The 13428-nt window shown below is 56.9% G+C and overlaps 6 protein-coding genes across 6 annotated transcripts; 2 read left to right on the forward strand and 4 right to left on the reverse strand.

Moving 5' to 3' along the window:
* The first annotated feature begins 569 nt into the window (after window positions 1-569).
* Window positions 570-1839, forward strand: BJX67DRAFT_361645 (uncharacterized protein). Its single transcript, XM_071029901.1, has one exon. The coding sequence runs from the start codon at window positions 663-665 to the stop codon at window positions 1482-1484; it is 822 nt and encodes a 273-aa protein (XP_070883226.1). The 5' UTR covers window positions 570-662; the 3' UTR covers window positions 1485-1839.
* Window positions 1840-4292: 2453 nt separating this feature from the next.
* Window positions 4293-6237, reverse strand: BJX67DRAFT_390080 (cytochrome P450; the record flags this gene model as incomplete). The annotated part of the gene is made up of 7 exons (XM_071034586.1): window positions 4293-4661; window positions 4726-5276; window positions 5334-5406; window positions 5457-5707; window positions 5762-5821; window positions 5876-6038; window positions 6088-6237. 7 exons carry the CDS (start codon window positions 6235-6237, stop codon window positions 4293-4295), a joined length of 1617 nt encoding a protein of 538 aa, XP_070883227.1.
* A 273-nt stretch (window positions 6238-6510) lies between these two features.
* Window positions 6511-8185, reverse strand: BJX67DRAFT_373965 (uncharacterized protein; the record flags this gene model as incomplete). Its single annotated transcript, XM_071031475.1, has 5 exons — window positions 6511-7290; window positions 7359-7484; window positions 7534-7804; window positions 7856-7996; window positions 8052-8185. The coding sequence occupies 5 exons, from the start codon at window positions 8183-8185 to the stop codon at window positions 6511-6513; spliced, it is 1452 nt and encodes a 483-aa protein (XP_070883228.1).
* A 209-nt stretch (window positions 8186-8394) lies between these two features.
* BJX67DRAFT_383912 (alpha/beta hydrolase) lies at window positions 8395-9788 on the forward strand (the record flags this gene model as incomplete). The annotated part of the gene is made up of 4 exons (XM_071033553.1): window positions 8395-8412; window positions 8697-9089; window positions 9149-9499; window positions 9564-9788. 4 exons carry the CDS (start codon window positions 8395-8397, stop codon window positions 9786-9788), a joined length of 987 nt encoding a protein of 328 aa, XP_070883229.1.
* A 284-nt stretch (window positions 9789-10072) lies between these two features.
* BJX67DRAFT_383913 (major facilitator superfamily domain-containing protein) lies at window positions 10073-11817 on the reverse strand (the record flags this gene model as incomplete). Its single annotated transcript, XM_071033554.1, has 5 exons — window positions 10073-10438; window positions 10497-10604; window positions 10672-11333; window positions 11428-11629; window positions 11686-11817. The coding sequence occupies 5 exons, from the start codon at window positions 11815-11817 to the stop codon at window positions 10073-10075; spliced, it is 1470 nt and encodes a 489-aa protein (XP_070883230.1).
* A 393-nt stretch (window positions 11818-12210) lies between these two features.
* On the reverse strand, window positions 12211-13416 carry BJX67DRAFT_383914 (uncharacterized protein; the record flags this gene model as incomplete). Its single annotated transcript, XM_071033555.1, has 1 exon — window positions 12211-13416. One exon carries the CDS (start codon window positions 13414-13416, stop codon window positions 12211-12213), a length of 1206 nt encoding a protein of 401 aa, XP_070883231.1.
* Between the last annotated feature and the right edge of the window lie 12 nt (window positions 13417-13428).

A 13428-nucleotide genomic window follows, 5' to 3' on the forward strand; every position in this document is an offset into this window, starting at 1 on the left:
AATGGTAATTGCTGAGCAACTGTTCAACCCTTCATTGCCGAGCAAAGTATAGAGTCGAGTCAGAGAGCTGCAAATATAAAGGCGAAAGCAATCAAGTTTATGGTGCCCCAGCTCAGTGGCCAGGGTTCTTTTTATTATTATTCTGGAACAATGACTGGGCTAGAAAGCTCTCGTTGCGAGGAGTTGTTTGTAACTGGTTTGCTGAACCAAGTCAGGGAACAAGAAGGTCAGGGCAAGGGGCGGGGGAGGGGCTGGTGCCTCAGGTACCCGATTACATCACCTCACAGACATCCAAAGGGTTCTGGCTGTCCTTATTGTCCCAAGTGCCAAATTTGCCGATTTCTTTGAGCAGATCAACCGGTCAATATGCCCTGTTCCTTTCGAAAGTCAGAGAAGATGCTGCTGCCGTTCTTGCCGTGATTTGTAACCCTCGTGATTAATCACCCTCGTATTCTCACAAACATCACGTCATGGTGGACTGAGGCTGTGGCGTTTGCAGCCTGTTTGGCGGGTTTGTCATCCCCCGCAGAGCCACCATTATTCAGCAGCCTCATCGCATGGTGGGGTTATATAAACTTCCGGACAATGTCCAAGAATCATCAAAACAAGTCTCAAAGACCGTTCTTGGGTTTATTAAGATACATATCCTTTAATCGCTCATCATGCCCTCCCTCGCCGGCCCCGTCACGACGCACATCAACTTCTTCGTCCCGCCAGCAGATGGCTCGACACCCTTCACATACGTAGACAAGCCGCCAGCAGGACAACCCGAAAAGAACCACACGGCAGCCGAGCACGCGATCTCGGTCACAGATATCCGCGGCCATGAAAGCGAGTACAACCTCGACAAGGACGCCTTCCAACCCCTCCAACACATCTCCTCCGCCATGTCCTACGAGGCATTCGACTCCGACGAGACCGTCAAGACAACATACTACTCCGAGGTCGAGGACTTGCTCCTCAAGAACGTCGCTGGCGCACACAAAGTAGTCATCTTCGACCACACAATCCGCAAGCACAACCCCAACGCCTACCGCCAACCTGTCAACTACGCGCACGTCGACCAAACCCCCTACGCCGCTGAGCAGCGCGTGCGCACCTCAATCAAGGACCCCCAGGAAGCCGAGGCACTCCTCCGCGGCCGGTACAGGATTATCAACGTCTGGCGTCCGCTGAATGGGAAGGTCGAGTCCATGCCGCTCGCCTTTGCGAGTGCGGCCTCTGTCGCCCCGGAGAACCTGCACCCCGTCCAAAGGCGGTACCCGCACTATACGGGTGAGACGATGGGCGTGCAGTTTAACCCCGGTCAGCGGTGGTTCTATTGGTCTGGGATTGATGACGACGAGCGCATCCTGATCAAGTGTTCGGATACGCAGGAGGGTGTTGCGCACCATGTGCCGCACTCGGCGTTTCCGGATCCCCGATCGCCGGCGGATGCGAAGCCGAGGGAGAGTATAGAAGTTAGAGCAATTGTTTTTGGTTGATTCGAGGGTGAGGATATAGAAGGTGGAAGCAATGGGCTTGATGTCCGGGACATGCTAGATTTAATCATAATATGAATTCCGCATATATAACTATTGCTTCTCGACTCAGCACCTATCTCAAAGCTCCATCCCTCGGTTTGGACTTTCCACGGCTTTCCCGCCTGCTCACCTTGCCCAGAGTATATCTGCCTGCAGGCGAGCTGCTTGGTTTTCCTTGGTGTCGCATGCATATCGTACCTACCTATCCGCTTAGCCACACGCTCCGGGAAACAATTCTGCACTATGCCTCTTGTTGGAAGTTGCCCCCGGGAACGCATACGCAGGCTGTGCAATGCGCAATGTAGCCTGCTTTGGCAAGACCGGTAAGCAATGACGACAAGGGTCGTGATGTCTTAGCCGGGAAGCCACCGAGAGGAGGCCTCTCGGAGAAGAGGACGGGTTTGCTCCGGCGTACTATATCTCCGTGGACGGCGGGACTGAACAAGCCCTCCTGATGAAAGGCAATGGCTGCACGCTAAACCGCTCTTCTGGGACGTTTCCTGGAGGAGGGCACAGGGGTAAGTCGGCGGAGGGATCGTTCGCAGAGAATCGGGGGTTTCTCGCTGACCGGGACAGGGATCTGATGGCATCATTTGACACCATACGGGCTGCAGAAGAGATGCATGGGATGGGCAATGTTCCGTCCTGTGAAGAGCCTCTGGACGAAACATGCCAAGCAGCTTGACCCCGTATAAGCACAGGCTAAAGGTTCGGAGGCTTTTCTTTGTCTCGCGAGGCTAACAGACGAACCTGACTCGCGCTGCCTATTGGACAGCCGCACCCATTGCTGCCGAATGTGGACGTGCAGAGAGCCTCGCCTTCACTTGGTTGGTGCTCTCATAAGACGGGGTTCCTCCACCCGCTGCGCCGCTGTCACGGTCGTTTATAAACCCAGTTCGGGCGGCGGCTTTCGATCAACGCCCGCCGGATCTGCAGTATTGGCTTTGGGCTACGATCGCCGAGATGGATGACCAGAACCGACGGTACGCCTGCGACCGGTGCCGCGGACACAAGGTATGTCAGCCGCAGCCCCTTTCCCTGTGGTCGACAATCGGTGACCGTGACAGCTGCGATGTGAGCGCATGCGAGGCTACGGCGACACAGGCGCGTGTAAGCGGTGCTTGAAAGCACGCGCAGAATGCGTCACCAGTCCTTCGCTCCGGACGGGCCGTCCAAGTCTGAGCGAGAGTCGAAATGCCCAGAGCAGCACGACCGGTGCTCCGTCTGGCGGACGCAAAGGACGACCTGCCAAATCGCGAAGTCGGGACGAGTCGCACAGAGGAGGCATACCACCGGCCCTCCCCTCTGCAGACCTCCTCGACCCGCAACCAGACTCGATGGACGCCCTCCTGCAGCAATCTTGGCATCGCGCGTCTCCACGCATTGATTATCGGCCGGAGAGTGGCCCCGTGGACCTCCTCGGGTCGACGGGCCTCCCGTCTCCTGGGATCTTTCTGGATCCGGATACCTCTGGTAGCGACCTGCTGGGCATGTTCGACCTGCGGCCGCTATTTTCTCCCAAGGAGAGCAGCCTGCCGGGGGTCCCGGACTTCCATCTCCCGAGAAGCGCACCGACAAGCAGCCGCGAGACGGGGAGTACCAGCGGGACGCTCGTCTCGGAGGAGTCCATCGCCCAGCCGGTGGCCATGCCCTCACCCCTGGATGCTCAGCGGCAGGAAATGCTGCAGAATCTCTCAGACCTCAGTGCGAGCTTACTCCAGGACCTCAAGCGAGTATCGTGGGACGCTGCCCCAGACGCAGCAGACCCCTTCAGCGCTGTCTCGCTCGACCAAGGCTCCACCGCGAGTTCGAATGCGAGCTCGATGCTGCGAAACGTCAACGTTGGTCGTCTCCTCGAACAGTCAGAGCGCTTCATCGATATCCTCCAGCATGCCGTGCGCTCTCCATCATCGACAGAGAGCATCCAGACCCCCGCCCCGGCCCCCCTCAGCTCCAGCGTCCGCTACTTCGACCTCAACCACCCGCTCAACGCATCCGCAGAATCCCGCAACAGCAGCATCATCTACCCAACAACCCTCTCCCAACTCCTCGGCGACGGCCTCTCCCCCTCCTCCCTCATGTCGTCCGCCCCCACCTTCAACGTCCCGACCACCCCTCCCGCCCCCAACACGGCCCCCACTCCGGCTCCAGCAACCCTCATCCGCCTCGACGTGCCCACCATGTTCGCCGTCCTCTCCTGCTACACGTCCCTGCTCCGGATCTACGAAGCCGTCTTCTCACACATCCACGCCTCCCTCCGCGCGAGTGCCTCCGTCCGCCAGCGCCTCCTCCCGCCCCTCCCCGGCCTGCATCTCTGCGGCTTCAAGCTCGAGAAGCACCAGAATCTGCAGCTCGAGATCCTCGGGCGCGTCAGCCTGCACATGCTGAACCGGTTGGAGAAGATGCTCGATGATATCTCGCGCGCGGGCGTCAATAGCGGCGTGCTCGAGGAGTCGAATGCCGCGCTGCTGCTGAATATGGTGACGAAGCCGAATCCGGAGGCTGGACAGCCCGGGGATGCGGTTTCGCTGAGGGATATCAGTGCGAGGATCCGCGAGCTTTTGGAGGTGAAGTTGGCTTTTCCGTAAATTTTTTTTTCCCTCCGTATGTTTCATTCGTTTAGAGTGTGATGAGATCCGGTTTATACCATCCACGGGAAGATTGTCTGTCTCTACTGTCTCATAGTAGCTATATAACATGCTTCTCAGACTCGATATATACCGCAGTCCAATCTAACTCCCCCTTTGATGCGCCCCCCCCCCCCTCTATTTACTTAGCATGCCCATTCACTCCCTTCTCCCGCGGCGTAAACCTCACATAAACATCCGGCAGCGTCAAAAACCCCTGCAGCCGAATATCGCGATACCAGTCCACATCACCCGCATTCGTAATCTCCCAGTCAAAGGTATACGCCAGCTTCGCGAGCAGAATCCGCGACTCGAGATACGCGAGCCGCATCCCGAGACACGACCGGTTCCCCAGCGAGAAGGGCCGCGCGGCGTTGCGGTTGTCGTCTGCAAACCTGGAATCGTAGCGCGGGTGCGATTTCGGCAGCCATCGCTCGGGATGGAAGGCGTTTGCGTTTGCGAAGTATTTCTCGGAGTGTGCGGTTGTCCAGTGGGCTGTTGAGACGACAGTCTGCAACAAGTTGTTAGTGATGTATGCAGCCAGGTCTAGAAAAGTGGTGTCGTAGGATACTCACCCCCTTCGGGATATAATGCCCGTCGACGACAGCGCCGGGGCTGACTCTCGTCAATCCCAGCGGGATGCTAGGCAGAAGACGGAGCCCCTCCTCAATCACAGCGTTGAGATACGGCAGCTGCAGCGTCGCGTTATGGTCGATCTCCGCGCGGTCCTTGAACGCCCCCCTCACCTCCTCCTGCAACACGCGTAGAGCCTCGCGGTTCGTGAGCAGGAAATACGTGACCCCCGTGAAAAACAGCGAGGTCGTATCGGACCCACCGATGACCAGGAGGGTCGCCTGCGCCAGCATGAACTTCTCGGACTGGTCGCGCGATTTCTCGGACAGCAGGTTCGTGAAGAAGTCGATGTGCTTGATCTCGTTGCGCCGGGCGATGCGTGAGCGCACCTTCTGGCGTGTCCAGGCTTCGTGTCGCTGGAAGGCGCCCTTTAGGTCCTTGGGGGCGAGGAGGAAGAGGACCGGCCAGAGGATGGGGAAGCGTCGGCAGATCGCGGAGAGGGCCCAGATGTGGCCTGTGTCGTGGATTGTGCTGATCCAGAAGTGGTTTTTGGCTGTCTGCATTAGTGTGCTTCAACGGAGGCTTGGATAGGAAGCTTTCGCTTTCGTACCTCCTTCTATCGTCCCGAATGGCTCGCCGAAGGTCAGTTCGCCCGTGATGTCGAAGGTGAGATACTTGTACCACTACATCCTGAGTCCTTGCTCGTCCGTCGTGCGGAGATTGGAAGTCTTACCTCGTTGACATTCACCGGCTCCTTGGTGGCATGCTTCAGCAGCTGCGCGATGAACAAATCAATAAACTCATGGATCAGCGGTTCCTGACGCGCCAGCGCCGCCGACGTAAAGGCTGGCGCGAGCACCCGGCGCACCTCCTTGTGTTTCTCGGGATCACGCTCCGACACAATCGTCAGCTCCTTCTCGCCAACGTCGTAGAAATCAGACTTGACGAAGACGTCGTGTGTGCGGCCGACTTGGCCGTAGATGTCTGGATCCTGTTAGCGAACGCTTCCGGTTTGCGATATCTTTATCGGTTGGGTACCGTTGAAGCTCTGCGTCGTGGCGATGGATAACTCGTTTGGTGCGATGCGCACGAAGTCGCCTGTCTGGGTTAGAGACTTCATCGACATCCCGTTACAGTATGTGTGTAGACTACCGTATTTCTTGTGCAGCTCCTCGATGTCCTGGAAATATTTGCCGTAGAACCACGACCGAGCGAACCAGAGCTGAGAGACGGCTCCTATCTTCGGTCCAGGATACTTTGCCAGGGGGTGGAGGGTGAGGCGATAGATGGACCGGAGGACCAGATACGCTGTATACTGTGGGGGTTGTTGGTAAGGGCCAGCAGGGGAGAGTGATACAACGCACAATCGTTCCAATGGTAAGGAGGACGTCCGTGACGGAGATCGACTGCCAGATATTCCAGAGAACCAGCTTGAACAGCTGCCATCTCGTGAGTCGGAGACGCCCGACTGCGTTGCGGGCGATGGAGATGGATTCGAGGATGCCGACCGCCATGGCTATCGACTGGCAAAATGCGGTCTGGAGAGAGAACAAGTAGCATTTACTGCATCTCTTGTCGATACTGAATTTCTAGTCTCTATATAATAACTATGACATTACAGCAGTCGGATGTTCGGTGGATTCTCACACAACAGACGGAGGCTTTGTTGATTCGGGCTCTCCGAACAGGTTCCGATGGCTCGGATTAGGGCTCTCGACCTCTGCCTCTGCATTTGGTGGCATGTTGAATTGCGTGGATTAACCGATACTGAATAACTGACTACACATTCAAGACCCCCTCCGGAAGACGCTCGCCAACCACTCCTTCCTCTCGTGATACCTCCTCAACCACGCCTCTGAATGCCCCTCAACGACGCGGTCCGAGGAGAGAGCAAGGTCCGAATTCAACCACAAGACCAGCCTGGCTACGTAGTCGACCTCATCGTCCCGCAACGAATGGAACATCTTACCAGCTCCCTTCTTTGCAAGGCGCTCCTTGTACCTCGCACGCATTACTTCGCGTGGTGGGAGCTTGACGTTCCCGGAGAACACGGCGGAAATGGCAATGCTCTGGAACTCAAACAGTGAAAACGACGACGCTGAGAATGCGGTTCCTACGAAAGCGAGAGTCGGGTCAGGGATGTAGAAAATGTCCTCGTGCAGGTTGTGGATCTGCGTGCCGTCTGTGACGAGGACGCGCTCGTCGGCGTCCTGGACGGGCGTAGAGTCGCTGTGGAATTGCTTGAGGAAGGGATACGTAATATGGTAGCCTGTACATAAGATGACTGTATGGATATCATCCAAGATGCGGCCATCATTCAGCGTCACTGTCGCCGGAATCGCCGCGTCTTCGTGCAAAATGCCATCGAGCTCAACTTCAGAAGGCGCGCTGAACGAAGAAATAGGTCCAACTCGCTCAGCATTCTCAGGCAGGAACTGAGCTGGGATGTCACTCGCACTTCCCCGGCAGACCTGATAAATCTTCTTCACATGCGTGCTTGCCTCCTTTGCGATGTCGGTGGCCGACACGCCGGCTCCAATGAGGAGCAGATTCTCGAAGCAGTCAGCCTTGTGCAGTGAGTGCAGTGCGGTTTGGGGGTAAATCAGCTCACCCTCCCCGTTCCAATATCTTTCACCGTTCGGAATGCTTTGGAGTGGAACACTCTACTTGGCCATCGTCTCTTCCATTCGGGCAGGCCAGGGAAGTCTGGTATCCTGGGAGCGTGGTAGTGGCCTGTTGCAACCACCACGGCATCGAACTCCTGCATCGGGTGAGACCAAGCACCGCTTCTGAGATATACCATGACTCACAGACGTCTCCGTAATAATCTTTGACCTGTCAAGCTCGTCCCGCTCTAAGGTAGAGGTCTGGAGAGACCATCTCTGGCCCTCTTTTTCCAGCTTCTCAACCCGCGTGTTGAACTTGATCAGCGGCTCAAGGCCATTCGCGACTGCGTATCGTTGCAGATAACCCCAGACAACGCGATGACTCACGTAGTCTCCAGTCCCGTCGGGCCAAGGATAGCCTTGCAGCTCCAGCAGCGACGTGGGAATGTTGTTGGTGAGGCTCTCATAAGCCGGTCTGCTCTCCAGTTAGCCACCGCTGCTTCCCCTGTTGGAGCAGGGCATTTACCCCGGTGGAGCATGCTGTAGCTCTACAAGGTCAGGAGGGTCACCTCCCAACCCCAACTGAGATGGTCCGTCATCATAGTCTGACAAGGAGGGCAGCAGGGATGGGTATGGAGGTTCCAACGGCTTCCTCTCGTCGAAGGACCTAGGCAGTAGGTAAGCTTGGAACGGTGGCTGACGAGCCCGAATTTCTTCGTTACCAGATCCCTCCCACTGCAGAGGCACGCTCGAACACCGTCACCCCGAGACTGAAGCTCTGGAGCTGCTTTGCCGCAGTCAGCCCGCTGACCCCAGCGCCTATCACGGCTACTGTTGGCCGGCGCGCCCCCTCCATGGTTCAGGATCCTGGCAGTTTCGGAGTGCAGGGGAGTATATTGCAAAACGGGCAGCCTCAGCACGCAACCATAGAGTTTTCTCCCTTATAGGCCGTATTCGTGATGCGTGTTCGTGATGCCGTGTTCGTGATGCCGTGTTCGTGATGCTATAATCGGCTATGTGTTCGGAGGGTTTTTCTGTCGCCAGGTCGGAGCTCCGAACGTCCCCATGCACCCCGAATATCTGGTGCATCTCAGACTAAACCGCATTCCTGTCAATACGGGAATCTAGCCATTGCCAATCTTAGTCAAAAAGGATTGCGGTGCGGGGAAACCGCAAGAGAAGACCGTGTTCCGTCCTCTCCCTCAGGCTCCCAGTCGCCATCTCACATCGAACGTCGCCATACGGCCCCATGATGGCATCCAATCGCCAAAGTCGCCTTGAGCTGGGAACTCCAGATCCCAAATTTCAACAGGCAAGCCTTCTCTTTCCCCAAATTCGCCATAGTCAGGCTGACCTTCCGGCTCTAGCTCCTAGCCGAGCGGGAGCCGTACATCATCCTTGACGACGAATTCAACGTGCCCAAACTCAGAGAGCGTGAGCTGAGCTACATGATTGCTGTTGCAAAAACTGTGAAGCCTAATCCCAACGTTATCGAGACTGACCGTCGAGTCCCTGTCCGCGATGGCACCAGTATACCCGTTCGTCTACACAGCCCTCGTAAGCCACCGACGGGAGGGAGTCCCATATTCGTCATGCTTCATAGTGGGGGGTACTGCATTGGGGGTCTCAACAACCGCCTCCAGGACTGCCGCATGCTCGTCGAGAAATGGGGGTTTGTCGTGGTGAATATCGACTATCGACTCGCTCCAGAACACCCTTTCCCTACAGCTGTCTACGATGCGTACGATGTCGTGAGATGGGTATCACTCCCTCTTTCCCCCGTCCCGGGTTCAGCGTAATTATTAATTGATATCTTTAGACCGCCGCAAACTATGAGGAAATCGGGGCGAACCCAGCTGCTGGATTCATCGTTGGGGGAAACTCTACGGGGGCCACGCTGGGCGCTATCATTGCCTTGCTTGCACGCGATGAAGAGCTCAATCCGCCATTAACCGGACAGCTTCTGAGCATTCCCAGCGTCGTCGACCCGTCTGTTGTGCCGAAGGAATACGAGGAGGAGCTCCTCTCGCGGGAACAGAACGCCGACGCCCCATACTATCTCAACAAGCTGAACTCAGTTTTCCAAGGCAGGCCGTCTTTCTCTTTCTGCTTCGTTCAAGGACACCAGAGGCTAACCGAGTCTAGCTGCATACAAAGCGGACCCTGCATCGTATCTCTCTTCGCCGCTCCTGCACCCAGATGGACACAAGGGCTTGCCCCCGGCACATATCCAGATCTGTGGCTTGGATCCGGCACGCGACGACGGGTTCATCTACGACCAGGCCTTGCGGAATGCCGGTGTCAAAACGCGTGTGGATGTCTATCCTGGCCTCCCGCATGCGTTCTGGGCGTTCCTCCCGCAGCTCGAAGCTACGAGGCAGTATGAGGAGGATCTGGCTGCGGGGATTGAATGGTTGCTTGATCGGGGAAGAGCAGCTGATGTTGAAACAAGGATATAGGGAGAATTGCTGTTGCACACTACGTTATCCTGCCAGAGCCTTGGAGCCCTTCTCTGTAGCTACTTTACTTTCTACGCATACTCATGATGCAGGCCCTTGTTCGCTATCCGAGACATGGAACTCGAGCAGGCACAGGTAGCTTAACGATACCCTCAGAGTGATGGTATACATTTGACAGCATTTCTATGCCCACAGCGTATGACAACAGGGCTCAACTATCTAATCTACCAGCTGTATTTACCCTGACTCACACTCAGCGCAGCAGACCAACTGCCAACCCTCCTTCACACACCCCCAGCAACGCCCCTCCCCCTCCCCTCCCTCCGATAAAACCAGTCCACCCCCCACGGCGCAACAACCTGCAAGCTAAACGCAACACTCGACCAAATCCACCCCTTATGAAACCGCGGCCGATCCGTCTGCGGATACGTCAGCAGCGGTAGCCACGCGTTGAATGCATAGCCCGCGGCATTCATGATCCCGATCACGACGGCGCGTTCTTCCGCGTCTCGGCTGCAGATCTCGTTCGTCCACACGAGAAGCAGCGGGCCGAAGGGGACTGCGGCACGATTGAGGAAGAGCGAGAACCATCGTAAGCCGACGGGGGTGTCCCAGACTGCGAGGCAGATGCTTGTGAAGAGGCCGAGGAACTGTTTGTGGGGTTAGGGCTACGCATGGGTACGATGAAGGAAATGGATGGTGGCGTACAGCGGTGATTGAGAGGAATATGGGCCTGTTGCGCCAGAAGTCGCTGAGGAAGGCGAAGACGAGTGACGAGACGAGTTGCACGCCTGCTTGGCCGGTTGGGAGGAGGTTCTATGTCTCATCAGATATCCAGATGCACAGTAGAAAGGCGTACTGGGGAGGGGAGGGAGAGGCATACCAGAGAAGAAACAGACCAACCCTCCGTCTCCAACCACAACGTCAACGGATTGACGCTGTTCGACGACCCATTATTCGAGAAAATCACATACAACGCCGTCAATGGATACACATGCCACCGTCCAAACACCCTCTTGACAATTCCCCACCCCAACTTCCGCACGGGCGCCCGTCCAATCCGCTCCATCCGCGTCCGCGCCATCTCCCGATCTGCCTCGTTGAGATAGAACGCCCGCGTGTTGTGCGGGAAGTCAGGAAACAGCCAGAACCCGGCCAGCGCAATGGGCAGGCTGATCACCCCGTCCATGATGAACAGCCACTGCCACCCCTTGTACCCCATCGTGCCGTTGAGGTTCTCGTACACCGCGATCTGCAGGTATCCCGAGAACATCCCCGCCGCGGAGCCGACGGCGTAGAGGATCCCCGCGCGCTTGCCAAGTTCCGAGGGCTTGTACCACGAGCCCAGGATGAGGTGTGCGGCTGGGTAGAAGACGGATTCGGCGAGGCCGATGAGGAAGCGTACGCCGATGACTTGGTCGGCGGTTTTGCAGGAGGCGAGCGTGAAGGTGAGGACTGTCCAGAGGACTTCGCAGGCGGGGATCCAGGCTGTGACGCGGACTTTCGTGAGGATCAGCTGCGAGGGGATGATGCCGACGATGTAGCCTGGGGAAACGAAACAAAGTGTAAGTCTTTCGTAGCTTATGCTTCAAGTTATTTCCTCAACGGTGAAGGAAAGGGGGGGTGGGGGGGGGCACACCGATAGTCCACGAGGTGTCGACGAGATTCAACTGCTTGCCGTACATCTGCAGGTCCTCCTGCATGCCACTGACAAACGCGGTGCCGATGTTGGCTTGGTCGAGGCCCTTGATGAAGTAGCCCAGCGACAGCATCGTCATGAGAAACACATCCAATTTCCGCAGGAACTTGCGCTCCTCCTTGGACGTTGTCGCGTCGCGGTCCTATCGTCGTCTTAGCACGGGAGAAGAAGAACCCTACAAGGAGGTTTCTATCGCACCCAGAAATACGTCCACCACGGCAGTTTCTCGTTAACCTCGGGGACAGAGCCGCTTTCTTGGACATCGCGAGACTCGGCTTCGATATCCTTCTCCAGGGCCTCGGCCTCTGTGTTGCGATGTTGCTGCGCCATGTGGCTGGGAAGCCGCGATAACGGCTCTCAACAAACGATGGAGAGAGCCACGTTGTCGATCTGCATATCTGCTCGATGACCCTGCTTTTACGTATCAACCAGCCGCGTTCGGATACTTTTCGTTCGGACGAGCAGGGATTCGGAGAAGGCATAATATAGCGTCAGCGATGCAGGCGAACGCGCCATCCGTGGCTTACTCTGCCTTGGCGCATCCAGCACTCTCGTAAGATACTTCGATCAGAAAGACTAAGATGAAGCACTTCCCGGACTGAATTGCGCTATCTACCCGGAAATTCAGCAAGAGTCATTCACAGGGTGTCGCCCGGCCTCAGTTCGCCGTCATTCGCGACCACCCCACCCAGAGTTGTGAATATCCCCATCCCAGTTCGACAGCTACTCCACATAATTACTCTTAAAGAAAGGCGAGTCCTTCGGAAACTCAAGCTGCTCGACCAGCGCAACACCGCTATGCTTCTCTCCATTCAACTCCCCACCAGACGCAAGCGCCGCAAACCCAGACCCGCCCGACCCCTCGCCCAGCGCAAACTCGAATGAAAGCGCACTGTGCTCGAATTCAAAGTACCAGTGCTTCCCCGTCTGCGGGGATACGAGGTTCAACACATGCCCCGTTGCCCGGTCCGCAAGCCCCCCTGTCACGGCTCCGTCGTATTTCTTCGACAGAATCACGTAGTCCTCCGTTGTTGAGACGAAACCCTGCGTTGCAGAGAAGATCTTCTCGCCGTTGAGCGAAAGGAACACGGACGGGTACGTTACACCTGGGGTGAGGATGTGCGATTTGAAGGCGAGGTACGTGAGCTGGTAGGGACCTAACTCGGAACGCACGACATTCATCCCCTCGAGCAGGGTGAACCAGCTAAATGCACACCAGAGGCGCTCGTGCCCGCCTAGTCCGCTCCACTGGATCTGTGTGCCTTCCACCACGAGATCGACGGAGATACGGCCTGTTGGGATCGGCTGCACCCAGTAGAAGAAGGGTGCGGCGGCGGTTCGGGCATTCTCGTTCGGGTACACCGATCCGTCTGGATATCTGGCGGGCGCGGAGGAGTGGATGTCGAACGTGCCCTTAATCCGTGGAGTGTCCACGGTGATTTTGGCGTACTTGTAGTCGTTTGTCACTTCGAAGGTATACCGCGCGTCCGAGCTGAACCAGGTTCCCGTAACGCCGGACTCGCACTCCTCGACGATCGAGTGCGCGACATGGTGGTCCTGCGAGTAGATCGTGCCGTTCTCGAGCAGGAGATCGAGCGAGACGCGGAAGTTGCCTGTTCCCAGGATTGCGTAGTTCGGGTCGCGATAGAAGCCGATGACAAGGCCAGCCTTGCCGGTTGAGTCGATGCCGTCGAACTCCCACTGGTCACCGGCTGTTTTGTTCATGGGATTCAGTTTGGGCCCATCGAACGGGTCTAGCGGCGAGGTGCGGAAGGCAATGGGCTTGTCGTAGGTCTCGTAAGCCGTGTAATGGCTGGCCTTGCAGGCTGGTGAGAAGGTGTATTGTACGGAGCTGGCGTCTGCTTGCCATGGCCAGTTATAGCCAGGTGCAGGAACAACCAGGGCAGCGGCGAGGAGGCTGTTGCGCATGATTCTCATCAT

This window comes from Aspergillus lucknowensis (assembly GCF_044049455.1).
Source record: "Aspergillus lucknowensis strain CBS 449.75 chromosome Unknown BJX67scaffold_42, whole genome shotgun sequence".
NCBI lineage: Eukaryota > Fungi > Ascomycota > Eurotiomycetes > Eurotiales > Aspergillaceae > Aspergillus > Aspergillus lucknowensis.

Coding starts and splice junctions, on each gene's coding strand:
- BJX67DRAFT_361645 (XM_071029901.1), top strand. CDS start 663: ATGCCCTCCCTCGCCGGCCCCGTCACGACGCACATCAACTTCTTCGTC.